The sequence below is a fragment of the Chiloscyllium punctatum genome, chromosome 6, assembly GCF_047496795.1.
Source record: "Chiloscyllium punctatum isolate Juve2018m chromosome 6, sChiPun1.3, whole genome shotgun sequence".
Taxonomy (NCBI): Eukaryota; Metazoa; Chordata; class Chondrichthyes; order Orectolobiformes; family Hemiscylliidae; genus Chiloscyllium; species Chiloscyllium punctatum.
Genome location: NC_092744.1, coordinates 32,993,905 through 33,009,046, shown reverse-complemented (window position 1 = coordinate 33,009,046; position 15,142 = coordinate 32,993,905). Strand labels below are relative to the sequence as shown.

The following is a 15,142-nucleotide window of genomic DNA, read 5'->3' as shown; positions in this document are numbered from 1 at the left end:
AAATAGAAAAACCATGTTCACTACCACGAATGCAGCTTTGGGCAATTATATGTGATCATTTTGGAATAAATTTGGAAACCATAATATAATATTGACGAACTATTTCTGCATTTTTGCTTCAGATGTGGACGAATGCCTTGACAATGATATCTGTTCATGGAAAAACAACAGCAAATGTGTGAATACTGATGGCTCTTTCAGTTGTTCATGCGTAAAGGGATACGGTGGTCACAATTGCACAGGTGAGGACTGGAATTCTGTTCAATCTCTATCCTGCAAGGAACTCATCTTTTAACAATTATTCTCTAAGTTTTGATATTCTGAATAAAGCATCACATTCATAATATTAAAGGAAGATGTTTTTCAAAATGTACACACAAATCAATATTACTATGATTGAATATAATGTCCCTCTCATCTTCAAACTCACACCAACTTCTTGCAGGAAGTTATATTTATTTCCTCATAATCATTCCATTATACCTCCCTCTGTCACTGAATTTCCATCAGCATACTCTGCTTTATCTTTGAGAGAGAACTGCTGCTTTACTCTCCCCATGATACTCCAAATAATGCAACAAGTGCACCTTCTCAATCCTCCGTTATATCCCCACATCCCCACGGATCGTCTGTTGAGATCACTGAGTTGCTTTATACTTTTTAGGCCCATCCAACATGTATTATCCCAGCTGCTGGCAATACTGGACAAGTGAAGTAGCACACCGAGACCTGGCTTGAAGACTATGTATTTTGATTTACTTTACCATCTGTTTCTGAACATAGAGGCTAAAGTTTTAGTTATAGCAAGTAAACAAAGATGAAAATTGCACAGGAAAAAATGCAAACTGTGGTGCGCTGAATAACACCTCTCTGAAGAGGCTCATGACAAATGTAAAAATCAAAGGTTGAACTCTTTTAATCCAACATCAACCTTACAGAGACATAAAACACAGTGCACAGTCACCCTGGAATACGCAGGCACAAGGCAATCATGTGGATTTTCCTGAAAATTAGCTAAAAGCAGGTTTCTGCCCTATCGTCTTACTCACATAGGAATTCAGTCTCCCGTTTCTCGTATCTGCATACCGACTCACTGACTATCAGACAATTTTCTCTTCAATGTCTCAAAGCATCTCCGCAGCCCTGATTATACTGGATTCTGTCAAACTAATGGGACAATTGCTGACAAGGACTATTTCACTCTGCATGACCCCATGGAGAACCTGACCCAATGTACCACAAGTTACCCAGCACCATGCAGTCGTGGTGTTGTTATACTCCACACTTTATAGCATCTCACCAAAATCCCTAAATCAAGGCTCTCCCAGCCCTCCAAACATGGGCACACCAACAACAGAAAAAATAGGTAAGAACGTAATAATTCCAAATCAAAACTAAAACCCAGGTCCTACACTCCCAAAACACACGACACAGAAAAATAAAACAAGCACATCACTCCTCAATCTCCAATTCCAGTCAAAACTATTCAACTATGAAACCCCATCACACATTCATCAAAATTCCCAGGCAAATCTTTTCATTGTGCCAATCTAACCTGTATTTGAATAACGAAAGGAAAGCTACTGATCACTAGAAATTGCTCACCAATAAACACAAGAATATACATTGATTTTCTGCATTACATTTTTAGATGTGAATGAATGTCTTGACCCTTCTGTGTGTTCCTGGAAAAACAACACCATGTGTGTCAATACTGTTGGATCGTACAACTGTACATGTCAAGCAGGATATGAAGGCCCCAACTGCACAGGTGAGGGATGTAATTCTATAGACACATAGAATTACATCTATGTGTCCTTGTAATTCAATGACAGTAATTGTATCTACTGGCATTTTTAATTCAGCAGAAATGAGATTCTGAATATCCTGACATTGAAATTCATGAAAGAACCATACAAATAATGGGCGAGAATCAGAGACTCAATGAGGCCCATTGCTTTCATTCACATTTTTGGACATTCAAAACAAATGGTTGTGTTAATACAGGTGTGATATAGCAAAATAGCGAATGATTACTTTAAGAATGGGGAAAATAATTTATTGTGAATGTATTCAGTCTAAATATGATATGATTTCCAACAAAATTATCTGTCCTTACAGCTGAAGTATTGGTCTGGATGTTACGTTGTTTTGTGCCAGGAGACTTTTATTGCATTGAATGTCTAATTTCTCAGCAACTGTCGTGAACATCTGTTCAAAAAAAGGAAAAATTGATGACAAAATAACTGAAGTTGAAATTGTGTCCCATAAATCAGAGGATGGGGAAGCACCCAAGCACACTGCCTCAGTTGTATCTCTGTGAAAGAAAGGGTATTCACTTTCAGAAGTTTCTTTGATCACCCTCTACCTGTACCTGATGGGTGATAAACAGGTGGAGAGACTCAGGCTCACTCACAGGAAGGTTATGAGTGCAGTAAGATATACCAGGAGAAAAATTGACTTTTTGCTTGAGGGACAGTTATGTCACTTTTCGACTACCTTATGACCACTTTTAAAGTGGAGAAGCCTTTCGTATCATTTCTTCTATAAGCTATCTCAAGACTTCACAAACCGAATGCTCCAAATGTTCTTAATCAGAATTAACTCACCCTGTGAAAACAAATTGCAAAACCTCCAACAGCATTGATTAGATAAATGCGCTTCTTTATGGATGGATGCTTTAATTGAAATCCCAAAAGAGAAAAAGAAAACGGATGCTTGCTACCACAAATGCAGCTTTGGGGAATTACATGTGACCATTTTGGAATAAATTTGGAAACCATAATATAATATTGACAAACTATTTCTGCATTTTTGCTTCAGATTTGGATGAATGTCTTGACAATGATATCTGTTCATGGAAAAACAACAGCAAATGTGTGAATACTGATGGCTCTTTCAGTTGTTCATGCGTAAAGGGATACGGTGGTCACAACTGCACAGGTGAGGACTGGAATTCTGTTTCAATCTGTATCCTTCAAGGAACTCATCTTTTAACAATTATTCTCTAAGTTTTGATATTCTGAATAAAGCATCACATTCATAATATTAAAGGAAGACATTTTTCAAAAAGTACACACAAATCAATATTACTTTGTTTGAATATAATTTAGCAAGTGTGATTTTAAAATGTCCCTCTCATCATCAAAATTACACCTACTTCTTGCAGGAAGTTATATTTATTTCCTCTTAATCATTCCATTATACCTCCCTCTGTCACTGAATTTCCATCAGTATACTCTGCCTTTCCTTTGAGAGAGAACTGCTGCTTTACTCTCCCCATGATCCTCCAAATAATGCAAAAACTGCACCTTCTCAATCCTCCGTTATATCCCCACATCCCCAAGGAACGTCTGTTGAGATCACTGAGTTGTTTTATACTTTTTAGGCCCATCCAACGTGTATTATCCCAGCTGCTGGCAATCCTGGACAAGTGAAGTAGCACACCGAGACCTGGCTTGAAGACTATGTATTTTGACTTACTTTTCCATCTGTTTCTGAACATAGAGACTAAAGGTTTTAGTATTAGCAAGTAAACAAAGATGTAAATTGCACAGAAGAAAATGCAAACTGTGGTATGCTGAATAACGCCTCTCTGACGTGCCTCATGACTAATGTAAAAATCAAAAGTTGAACTCTTTTAATCCAACATCAACCTTACAGAGACATAAAGCACAGTGTTCAGTCACCCTGGAATCACGCGAACATTTTGTGTCGAATTACCATGGCTGTATGTCTTTTGGGAGGGTTCTTCTCACTGATTTGTAAGCAGGAACAAGGCTATCTTGTTGATTTTCCAGAAAATCAGCTTCCAGTAGGTTTCTGGTCTGTCTTCTTACAAGCATACATTTTCAGCCTCCTCTTTCAAGTATTCACACATAGACTCACTGACTATCAGATAATTTTGTCTTCAATGTCTCAAAGCATCTCCGCAGTCCTGATTTTACTGGGTTCTCTCAAACTATTGGGACAACTGCTGATAAAGTTTTGGTCTGACTGAACCAGCTCACTGCCTGACCCTATGGAGAAACTGACCCAATGTACCACCAGTGACCCAGCCCCAGGTAGTAGTAATGCTGCTGTCCTCCACACTGTGGAGCACCACACCAAAATACCTCAATCAAGGGCTCTCCTGGCCAACCTAAACATAGGCACAAGTCTACAGACATGCTGACACCAACAACAGAACAAATAAATAAGGATGGAACAATTCCAAATCCAAAATAAAATTCAGTTTCTACACCACCAAAACACACAACACAGAGAAACATAATAAGTACATCAGTCCTCTACCTGTTGTTCCAGTCACAAGCAATCAACTATGAAAAACACCATTACACATTGATCAAAATTCCCAATCAATTCTTTTCGGTAGGTCGATCTAACCTGTATTTGGATACCAAAACAAAACCTACTGATCACTAGAAATTGCTCACCAATAAACACAAGAATATACATTGATTTTCTGCATTACATTTTTAGATGTGGATGAATGTCTTGACCCTTCTGTGTGTTCCTGGAAAAACAACACCATGTGTGTCAATACTGTTGGATCGTACAACTGTGTATGTCAAGCAGGATATGAAGGCCCCAACTGCACAGGTGAGGGATGTAATTTGATGGAAGCCTCTGTCCTTGTAATTCAATGACAGTTGTACCTGTTAACCTTTTTAATTCAGCAAAAATGAGATGATGAATATCCTTCTATTGAAATTCATGAAAGACACATACAAATGATGGGCAAGGATCAGAGAGCCCATGAGGCATGAGATTTCAGTAAAATGTTTGGACATTCAAAACAGATTGTTGTATTGATCCACATGTGATATGGGAAAATAGTGAACGGTTCCTTGAAAACTGGGGAAAATAATGTACTGTGAATGTATTCAGTCTGAATATGATATGGTTTCCAACAAAAATATCTATCCTTTCAGTTGAGATACTGGTCCCGATATTACTTTGTTTTGTGCCTGGAAACTGTTGAATGTCTAATTTCTCAGCAATTCTCATAAACGTCCGTTGAAAAAGAGAAGGAATTGATGATGAAGTAACTGGAATTGAAATTGTGTCCTGTAACTCAGAGCATGGCGATATGCCCAAGCACACTGTCTTAGTTGTCTCTCTGTGAAACAAAAGGTATTCACTTTCAGAAGTTTCTTTGATCACCCTCTATCTGTATCTGATGGGTGATAAACGGATAGTGAGAGTCAGGCTCACACACAGGAAGGTTCTGAGTGCAGTAAGATATACAAAGGAGACAAGTGTGATATCTTGTGCTGGCTGCAAAACTAATAATTGCTTGAGGGACAGTTATGTCAACTATCTTATGATCACCTATCAAAGTGGAGAAGCCTGTCGTATCATTCTGTCTAAGCTATCCTCAAGACTTTACAAACCGAATGCTCCAAATGTACTTAACCAGAATTAACTCGTCGTGAGAAACCTAATCACAAAACCTCCAACAGCATTGATTAGATTAATGCTCCTCTTTATGGATGGATGCTCTCATTAGTATCACAAATGAGAAATAGAAAAACCATGTTCACTACCACGAATGCAGCTTTGGGCAATTATATGTGATCATTTTGGAATAAATTTGGAAACCATAATATAATATTGACGAACTATTTCTGCATTTTTGCTTCAGATGTGGATGAATGTCTTGACAATGATATCTGTTCATGGAAAAACAACAGCAAATGTGTGAATACTGATGGCTCTTTCAGTTGTTCATGCGTAAAGGGATACGGTGGTCACAATTGCACAGGTGAGGACTGGAATTCTGTTCAATCTCTATCCTGCAAGGAACTCATCTTTTAACAATTATTCTCTAAGTTTTGATACTCTGAATAAAACATCACATTCATAATATTAAAGGAAGATGTTTTTCAAAAAGTACACACAAATCAATATTACTGTGTTTCAATATAATTTAGCAAGTGTAATTTTAGAATGTCCCTCTCATCTTCAAACTCACACCAACTTCTTGAATGTTGTTATATTTATTTCCTCATAATCATTCCATTATACCTCCCTCTGTCACTGAATTTCCATCAGCTTACTCTGCTTTATCTTTGACAGAGAACTGCTGCTTTACTCTCCCCATGATCCTCCAAATAATGCAAAAACTGCACCTTCTCAATCCTCCGTTATATCCCCACATCCCCAAGGAACGTCTGTTGGATCACTGACTTGCTTTATAATTTTTAGGCCCATCCAACGTGTATTATTCCAGCTGCTGGCAATACTGGACAAGTGAAGTAGCACACCGAGACCTGGCTTGAAGACTATGTATTTTGATTTACTTTACCAACATAGAGACTAAAAGTTTTAGTATTTGCAATTAAACAAAGATGTAAATTGCACAGAAGAAAATACAAATTGTGGTATGCTGAATAACATTCATCACTAATTCATCAAAATTCCCAGGCAAATCTTTTCATTTTGCCAATCTAACCTGTATTTCAATAATGAATGAAAGGCTTCTGATCACTAGAAATTGCTCACCAATAAACACAAGAACATACATTGATTTTCTGCATTACATTTTTAGATGTGGATGAATGTCTTGACCCTTCTGTGTGTTCCTGGAAAAACAACACCATGTGTGTCAATACTGTTGGATCGTACAACTGTGTATGTCAAGCAGGATATGAAGGCCCTAACTGCACAGGCGAGTGATGTAATTCTCTTTCATCCTCTGTCCTTTTAAAATGATCACTGCATTAATAGCAGTTGCGCACATTAGTCTTTCTAATGCAACAAAATGAGATGACGAATATTTTTCGATTGAAATTTATAAAAAAAAACATACAAACGATAGAAGAGTGTAATGCAGTCCATGTGGCATGTTGATTTCTTTCAAAGTTTTAGACATTTCAAGCAAATTATTGTATTGACACAGGTATGAATCAATTGAACAAAACAGCCAATTGTTTCTTTAAGAATGAGGCTAATAATTTGATCTTTGGATAAAGTTGTCAAGATGGCATATTGCATGCTTGCCTTCATCCAACAGGGCATAGATTATGAGATTTGGCAAGTCATGGTGCAGTTGTATTAAACTTTCCTTCGGCCATATTTGAAATATTGTGTAAGCTTCTGGTTGCCACACTACCATAAGGATGTGGAGACTTTGGAAAAGGTATAGAAATGGTTTTCCAGGATGTTGCCCAGTCTGGGGAGTATTAACTATGAGGAGAGATTGGACAAACTTGGCTTGTTTTCACATTCATGTTGAAAAATGAGGATCAACCTGATAGAAGTTAATAAAATTATGACGTGTAGATAGAATGGATAGTCAGAGCCTTTTTTCCCAGAGTGGAAACATCAATTTCTAGGGGACAGCTTTAAGGTAAAAGAGGTTCCGTTTAAAGAGATATGGTAGGCATGTTTTTTAAACAAAGGGTGGTAAGTGCATGGAATGCGCTGCCAAAGGAGATGGTGGAAACGGATACAAAGTTTTAAGAGGCATCTTGACAGATATATGATTAAGCATGAAATAGAGGGATATGACTGTGTGGATGCAAAAGGTTTTCAGTTTAAATAGGCATCATGTATTGGTCTGCCAAATGGCCTGATCCTGTACTGTGCTCTTCTTTGTTCTATTCTTTGAAATCAACTCAAGTTTGACAATTTATGAGAAATAACTGATGCTGCTTAACTCTAAAAGCTATCAGGCATCTAGCAGGCATCTATCAGAACTCTAGCAGGCCAGCATTTGTCCATAGATGGTCACATTTTTTTCTTTCATCTATCTTATTTTGCTTTAGTCATTGAAAAGTCACAAAATGGTTAGGCTTCTGAACTGGAAAATTGCCATCACTAATTTTGCAATGAGTGTCGGACAGGTGATGGCTGAATTATTTTCCTTTAGATGGGTCAACAATTGGGAAGTTGGAAAACACACCTAGTACCTTGTCTGCTGTTCAAAGCAGAGGGGTGTGTGTATGTAGAGAAAGGACTAAAAGTATTTTTTTTATCCATTCATGGGATGCAGACATTGCCTGCTTGGCCAATATTTATTGTCCATTTCTAATTGCCCAGAGAGCAGTTGCAAGTCAACCACATTGCTGTGGATCCAGAGTCAGCTGTAGGCCAGACTAGGTAAGGGTGGCAGTTTCTTCTCTAAAGGACATTAGTGAATTAGATGGGTTTATTTCCACAATTGTCAATGGTTACACAATCATCATTGGGCCAACTATTTATTCCAGATTTCTACAGCGTCTGTCATTGTAGTATTTGACATCATGTTCCCCAGAACATTAGCCTGGGGTTCTGAAATGCTAGTCCAGTGACATCACCACTACAGGACTGCCTCCCCAAAGAAAGTAAATTCTAACTGCAGTACCTGAGGCAGCCTTTGGGTCAGGACACAACAATAATTAGAGGACCTTCTTGTTCTGTGGTAGTGTCCCTACCTCACTTCAAAAGGCCAACTACAAGTCCCACCTGCTCCAGAAATGTCTCATAACATCTCTGAATGGGTTAATTTTAAAAAAACCCAGCAGAATTAGGCACGGTTAATCTGATCTTCAAGAGGGGAGTAACGTGATTGTCACCATTGTATTAATTCCAGAATAAGGCATTTTTGTGCCCTAAGTTTTTTTAATCGAGTTAGCTTGCTGTCAATTGACACATTCAACTTATCGAATCTTACCTGTCTGAAATTTGAGTACTGAAGGCAAGCTGGGATCTTTCTTTGCTAATACTTACTCTCTGCCCATTCAGTCATGCTCCCTACTCCAGGCTATACAACTGTGTATCTACTGATATACTGTCACTTCAGTTCCTGTTGAAATCTGAAATTCTTGTCAAAAAGCTGTGGGGAGATTTTGGGGGTATAGGGAGGGAATAGTTTTCCTCGAGATGTTGGACTGTTACCAACTTACTGTAGAAGACCTGTGTTGGCTTCTTGGGGTATGGCTTACATATCACAGGCCAACCAAACACCTTTACCAGGCCACTGGCCAGCTTTCCAAAGGATCAGATCCCAGGGATGGCAAACAAAAAAGACAAAGAACTGTGGATACTGGAAATCAGAAGTGAAATCTGAAATTATTGGAAAACAAAACTCAAGCAGATCTGGCAGCATCTGTGCAGAGAAAGCAGAGTTAACATTTCAAGTTCCGTGACCCTTTCTCAAAACAGACTTGCCTACTGAGTGCTGCCAGCTAATCAGCCAGGTTTCTCAGCAGCAAACAGCACTGGGAAGGCAGTGGCTGCTGCTCGAACAACACAAACTGGAGACCCAAGATTGAACAGTGGTGCAGTCCAGAGATGAGTGATGTTGGGAAGGTTGTCACAGAGTGGGCATTATGAAAGGCTGAGTGGGCAGCCATAGCAAGGAGTGGCCCTCAATTTGCTCCTCCTTTTTCCTGATGTCAGGTCCTCTGACTTAATGGTCTCCATTTCAGTAGCGTAGGAAGGCGAGCAAGAGTTAATTGGGTGGAGGTATGAAAGAGATGGGGCTCTCCATGTGCAACAATCCCATCTGACTGAATGCTTGACAGCCTTCAAATCTGTTTGGGGGAGGACAAAAAATACCACTCCAAAACTCCTGGTTCAAGTCCTACCTGTAAATATTTATCAGCCCTAAAATCTGCATTGGTAGATATCTGTTGGAGAAGGATATTGAGTGTTATTATACAATGGAAGATAGGTGGAATTAAAATACAAATCATCCATGATAGGATTGCATGTCATACAGGCTGAAGGGGCTGAAATGGCCCACTCTGGTTCCTAAGTTCCTAGCAGAATGCATGTCACACTACTTCTCAATATCACTTACCTAATCAGGATGATCCTGGCCAGTCACCCAGCTATCCATAGCCTAGAAAACCTTCTTCTCATTTGCATGAGGCTACAGAAGCTATGTACTCTGTTATGTACAGTCTACATCCTAACTGTGACTGTGATACATTATTTATCTGAGTCTTCCTCACCATTCTTTGGCCTTTCATGTGGTGACCCAGTGCCTACCCTACTCTTGCTAAACATCCATAGCACGGCTCACCTACTGTTCCATTGGTAGCCTATAATGGTTGGTGTATTTAACGTAATTATGTCCACGATGCCTCACCAGCATCTTCTAAAGTGCAATTAGGGGAAGGGTAATTAAGTACAGTCCTTTACACTGAATATGCATCCACAAAATATTTTTTAAAACACTCAAACGTGTCACTGAGAGTAAGCCTGATAGGGCTCAGTCTTCCTGAAGAATGGCTTTTGCCCGAAACGTCGATTCTCCTGTTCCTTGGATGCTGCCTAACCTGATGCGCTTTTCCAGCAACACAGTTTCAGCAGGGCTCAGTCTTTGCCATGACATTAGTTTCAAACCAAAGCCAAGTCATCACCAAGACTCTGTTCTTCCAATTGCAAAACATCACTTATCCTGTGCCTATTTCACTACCACTACCTTTAAATCTCTTAGCCATGTCTTACAGTCCCTACCTGTATTTGTGCTTTCCACTCTTTTGCCTGTTCATACCTCTCAGCTTTGCTTGATAAATCTCCTCAAAATGTACTTCTTTGACCAAAGCTTTTGCTTCCTTTAACTCTCCCCTTGTATCTACAAATATTTTTGGATGTGTCATTTTATTAAGCTGTTTGTCTTTTTGAATGTTTTACAGGACTTCCTATAGTCACTGTTTCAGTATCAAGTACTTCAATTTAAAAAAAACCTAAGGGGCAAATATTTTTACACAGATGATGGTTCACATGTGGGATGAATGTCCTGAGGAAGTGGTGGATGTGGGCACAGTTACAATGTTTCAAAGACATTTGGATACGGACCTGAATAGGGAAGGTTTGAAAGGATACGGGCTAGGGGCAGGCAGGGGGGAGTAATTTACTTTGGGATATACAGCATGGTTAGACCAAAGGATCTGTTTCCATGCTGTATGTCTCTGACTCTAAGTGCAACGACCCTTCAAACATCAAGTACTATTTTGTTCCTTGTACCTTTAACAGATAGTACCTTGGTTACATCTACGACTGAGCAGTCTACCTCGGGACCAGCAGTCACAACATCAACAAGTAATGCCACAAGTATAAAAGCAACTTCAACGACAGGAACAATCTCAACTGTAACTACACCCATTATAATAACCGCAGAGAAAACCATGGGAACAAGTACCAGTGGAACACCAGGTCCTGCAGTTACAAAATCTACAACAGGCACCCCTACAACCACAGACAGCCCAACAACTACCTTAACCACCGCAACTAAAACAACCAAAACTAGTTCAACCACAGAAACCATGGGAACAAGTACCAGTGGAACACCAGGTCCTGCAGTTACAAAATCTACCACAGGCGCCCTTACAACCACAGACAGCCCAACAACTACTTTAACCACCACAACTAAAACAACCAAAACTAGTTCAACCACAGAAACCATGGGAACAAGTACCAGTGGAACACCAGGTCCTGCAGTTACAAAATCTACCACAGGCGCCCCTACAACCACAGACAGCCCAACTACCTTAACCACCACAACTAAAACAACTGAAACTAGTTCAACCACACTCTCCACAACTCCAATAATCTCAACAACCACGTCAAATCCCACAAAAACAACTACCGCAATGCCCTCAAGCACCATCTCTACAGTTACAACTGTAAGATCAACAGTCCAAACCACTCAAGCCAATATAACACGTAAGTACTTTCTTACTTATGTTGAACCAATTTAGTTTGATGTACAAACAGGAGGAACTCTACCAGATTCAAATGCAGGGGAATAAGGAAAATTGGAGAAAATGAATTTGGTTGAATTACATTAATCTATGTGATGGCTGTGATCCAAGCATAAATAATTAGGTTTGTTGAATGGGCACTTAACAACTGATTCTCAAGTCGAATATGATTTTTGACAATGTCAGACCTCTTATTGTATGGTGGTAGTGGCCCTACCTCTGACCTGAAGACTGGCTCCACCAGCTCTAGAGGTGCATCATAACATTGCTGAGCAGGTTGATTATAAATTATCTGAGACTTTACTGAGTGATGGACTGTTACCTATTTGGGATATCAACAGAGGGTTGTCTTTTGAAAAAGAAATTGTGTGTTCCGAGCTCACGCCTGTCAGAATCTCAGCTATTCTATGGAGGGCAACTTCACAGCGGGAGTTTGGAATGGCAATGGAATAAGATGCAAGCTGACTGTTTAATGATGCACACCTGAGGTGTGAGCACAGGTAAAATCTTGCCATTAGAATATGGGTTACAGAGATTCTCACAGCCTTTTTACTCCACACTCCTTTTTGAGGTTTTCATCTCAGCTCCACGGTAAAAGTTCAGCTACTGTGGAAGCTGATATCCTGCTCTCTGCCTGAATTAGCCAGCAATTGCTGATTAAACAGCAATCCCAGATACCTTTGCTATTGTTCATCTTCCAGAATACTGGCCTGGTTCAGACCACAAATTTCAAAGCTGAGGTAGGCAGTATTGATGGCCACATAAAATCCTGTAGGTGGATTTCCTGCCATCTGTCTGAAATGTTTTGGGACATGGTCAGCCCACTTGTACTTAGAGTCTATTGAGACGCATGGGGAAAGTTCAGGAGCTTTAACTACACACGTCATTTTTTTGGCAAATGCATAAGCTGTGAGGAGACTTCATTTGCTGACCATTGAAGCCCATCAGACACGTTACTCTCAGGATGTCAGTTTTAAACCACTCCCCGTCAAGCTGCTAACACCCAACTGGCTGTGTCCTAATGCCTTTCACACAGTCCCATGGCCTTTTCAGGATTTCTCAATATTGAGAACTGCTTCTAGTCACAGTGTGGCCAACACTCCCAATGTGAGATGTTGGGGCGACAGAGCTAGTCTCAGTCTGATTGGTCAGGAGCATGTTCTTCTGAGAAAGCAGCAAAAATCTCACTTAGAAGTAATTAATGTCACACCCAACATTAAATTGTTGCTGCTAGCCATTAGGATATTGGGGAAAACACAAGCACATGCAGCATTTTAGCTTGGGAAGGAGACCATGGCACCATATAAAATCAAGCCCAACACATGGAAAATTCAGCCCACCAACTCAGTTATTGTCCCAGTGTGATAAATTTTCATCTTTAGTGCTCCATGTACAGAAGCATATATCAGGAATTGGTTCCATCTCCTTCACCGTGGTTTCAAAAGAAAGAAGATCATGAGGCAGGTGCAATCGTGCTTGGATTCTCAATAATCAGGATTCCAATGCCCTGCAGTTGCAGCAAATCACACATAATTTGTTCAACCTAGTAGATAGAAAATTACCAGCTGCTTATCCCTGTTATCCCCAACCCAGAGGATAGAAAATCACCAGCTGCTTGTCCCTGATAGCCCCAAGGTGCGAGTGCCATGAGTCATGACACCAAATATATTCCTATTCATGGGGAAACATGAAAAACAAAGATGGAGAATTTACATGATCAATCACCTTCAACTCTGCATCATTTTTGTGCTTGAGTGGACTTGAATCTACAATCATATGTCTCAGATGCAGGAGTTGCTTACAGCTGAGTTATGGCTGACACTAGATACTTAAAAAAGACAATAGCTGTTGAGAAGTACAGTAGTACTATAAGGATAAGTCAAAACACAATGGAAGAAATGGTCTTTCTCTATTCTGTATAATTCTGTATTCCATCACCACACCAATCTGATCGATGCTTTCTGATCAACATATATGAAACATGCAGTGGATCAAGAAGATATCTTACCACCACCTTCTCAGAGTGGGACAAATGGATAATAAATGTTACCATTACCTATGCCACCCATACTTTGAGGATGAATTTTAAAATACCGGTTTCTAGCATTTTTGTGACAATATTTCTTATTTCAATTCATCTTTTTTTCCCTTTGTTTAGCTGCCATCCTTTTTGAATATGGACAGGATGTTGGTGATCAATTGCTACCAAAAACAGCACCTGACGTCACCTCTCCCATTTTTAAGCCAGAGATTGACTTCACTTTTGGAAAAACTCGTTATCCTTTAATTTATGTAAGTACTCAAAATGACTTTCACTGAAGCTTTAGTTCATCACGGATTGAACACCACAGTTTTACCAGTTATAGTGATGCAGTCAGACAACCTCCCCATCTGAGAACAAATAACACTTGTTTAACACCTTACCTCACCCACCACCACCAAGGTTTAATTTGGGAAAGGTTCATGCCAAATGACCACTCCAACATGTTACTTTGGACAGGCAATATTAATCTTTCAAGTAACACAGAAGCATTCTTTTCCTTTTGCTGTATGTCATCCTGTAATATATACAACACTTTTTTTCCTTATGGAAATGTATTCGTTCTGAATTTTCTCTGTATTCTGTATAAGTGCCTCTTGCTGCTCAGGCACTAGTTTAGGTACAGTTTGTTGTCTCCAATCAGTTGTTTCCATGTGTGCTAAATCATATTTTGACTTTGTAAGATGGGCCTTTCCCCAGTTGTGAATTTTTATTTCTGGTCTTTGTCCTTTTTCATGAGTATGCTAACTCAGAGTTATAATCATTAACTTGAGAAGATTTCTCCTACTGATATCCCTTCAACCTAATAAATCCTCATTCCACAAAATTACTTTCAAAACTTGCACTTCTCTTGTCGGTCTCACTATGTACTGGCTAAAAAAATGTTCTCCCGAATGCAGTTTACAGACTTGGTCCTTTATATTACTTTATATTGATTTCATCCCAATTAATAACAAGGTAGTTGAAATCTTATACTAATATAACCATAATAATTCCAGGCTTTTCAGCAGTTTCCAAATATGCTTGCACTCTATATCCATCTAAGGGTATAGTATTGTATTCTGTTGTTTACTTCCAACAATGTCAAAGGCCTTTTTGGTCCTTAAATCAATGCTATGGCCACTTTAAATAATCCTTCTAGTAAATATACCTCCTCATGGCTGTGAATGCTTCTTTTAACTCATATTTTGACAACCCTCCCTTTTTAAACTCTATCCTGTCTGAAAAACTAGTGACCAAAATATTGACTTGCCATTCCTACCTGTCTTTATGCCATGATCTAGCAATAGCCATAATGTTATCGTTGTAAGTGTCCATGTGTGCTTTTAGCTTATCTATCTTATTCACTACCCTCATTCTGTTAGCATGCATCCCTGTAATCATAAATAAATTATTTATTTCA

At 39.2% G+C, this 15,142-nt stretch overlaps 1 protein-coding gene across 22 annotated transcripts in view; it reads left to right on the top strand.

The window, feature by feature from the left end:
* Positions 1-15,142, top strand: part of LOC140478847 (uncharacterized) — a 352,643-nt gene that overhangs the window by 268,657 nt on the left and 68,844 nt on the right. For 21 of the 22 annotated variants that reach the window (XM_072572342.1, XM_072572329.1, XM_072572328.1 and 18 more), the window contains 8 exons: positions 123-242; positions 1,652-1,771; positions 2,824-2,943; positions 4,483-4,602; positions 5,648-5,767; positions 6,554-6,673; positions 10,972-11,661; positions 13,858-13,991. In XM_072572342.1, coding sequence (XP_072428443.1) covers positions 123-242; positions 1,652-1,771; positions 2,824-2,943; positions 4,483-4,602; positions 5,648-5,767; positions 6,554-6,673; positions 10,972-11,661; positions 13,858-13,991 — 1,544 coding nt within the window. The remainder of the gene's footprint in view (positions 1-122; positions 243-1,651; positions 1,772-2,823; positions 2,944-4,482; positions 4,603-5,647; positions 5,768-6,553; positions 6,674-10,971; positions 11,662-13,857; positions 13,992-15,142) is intronic. The other variant, XM_072572335.1, reaches the window with a different exon arrangement.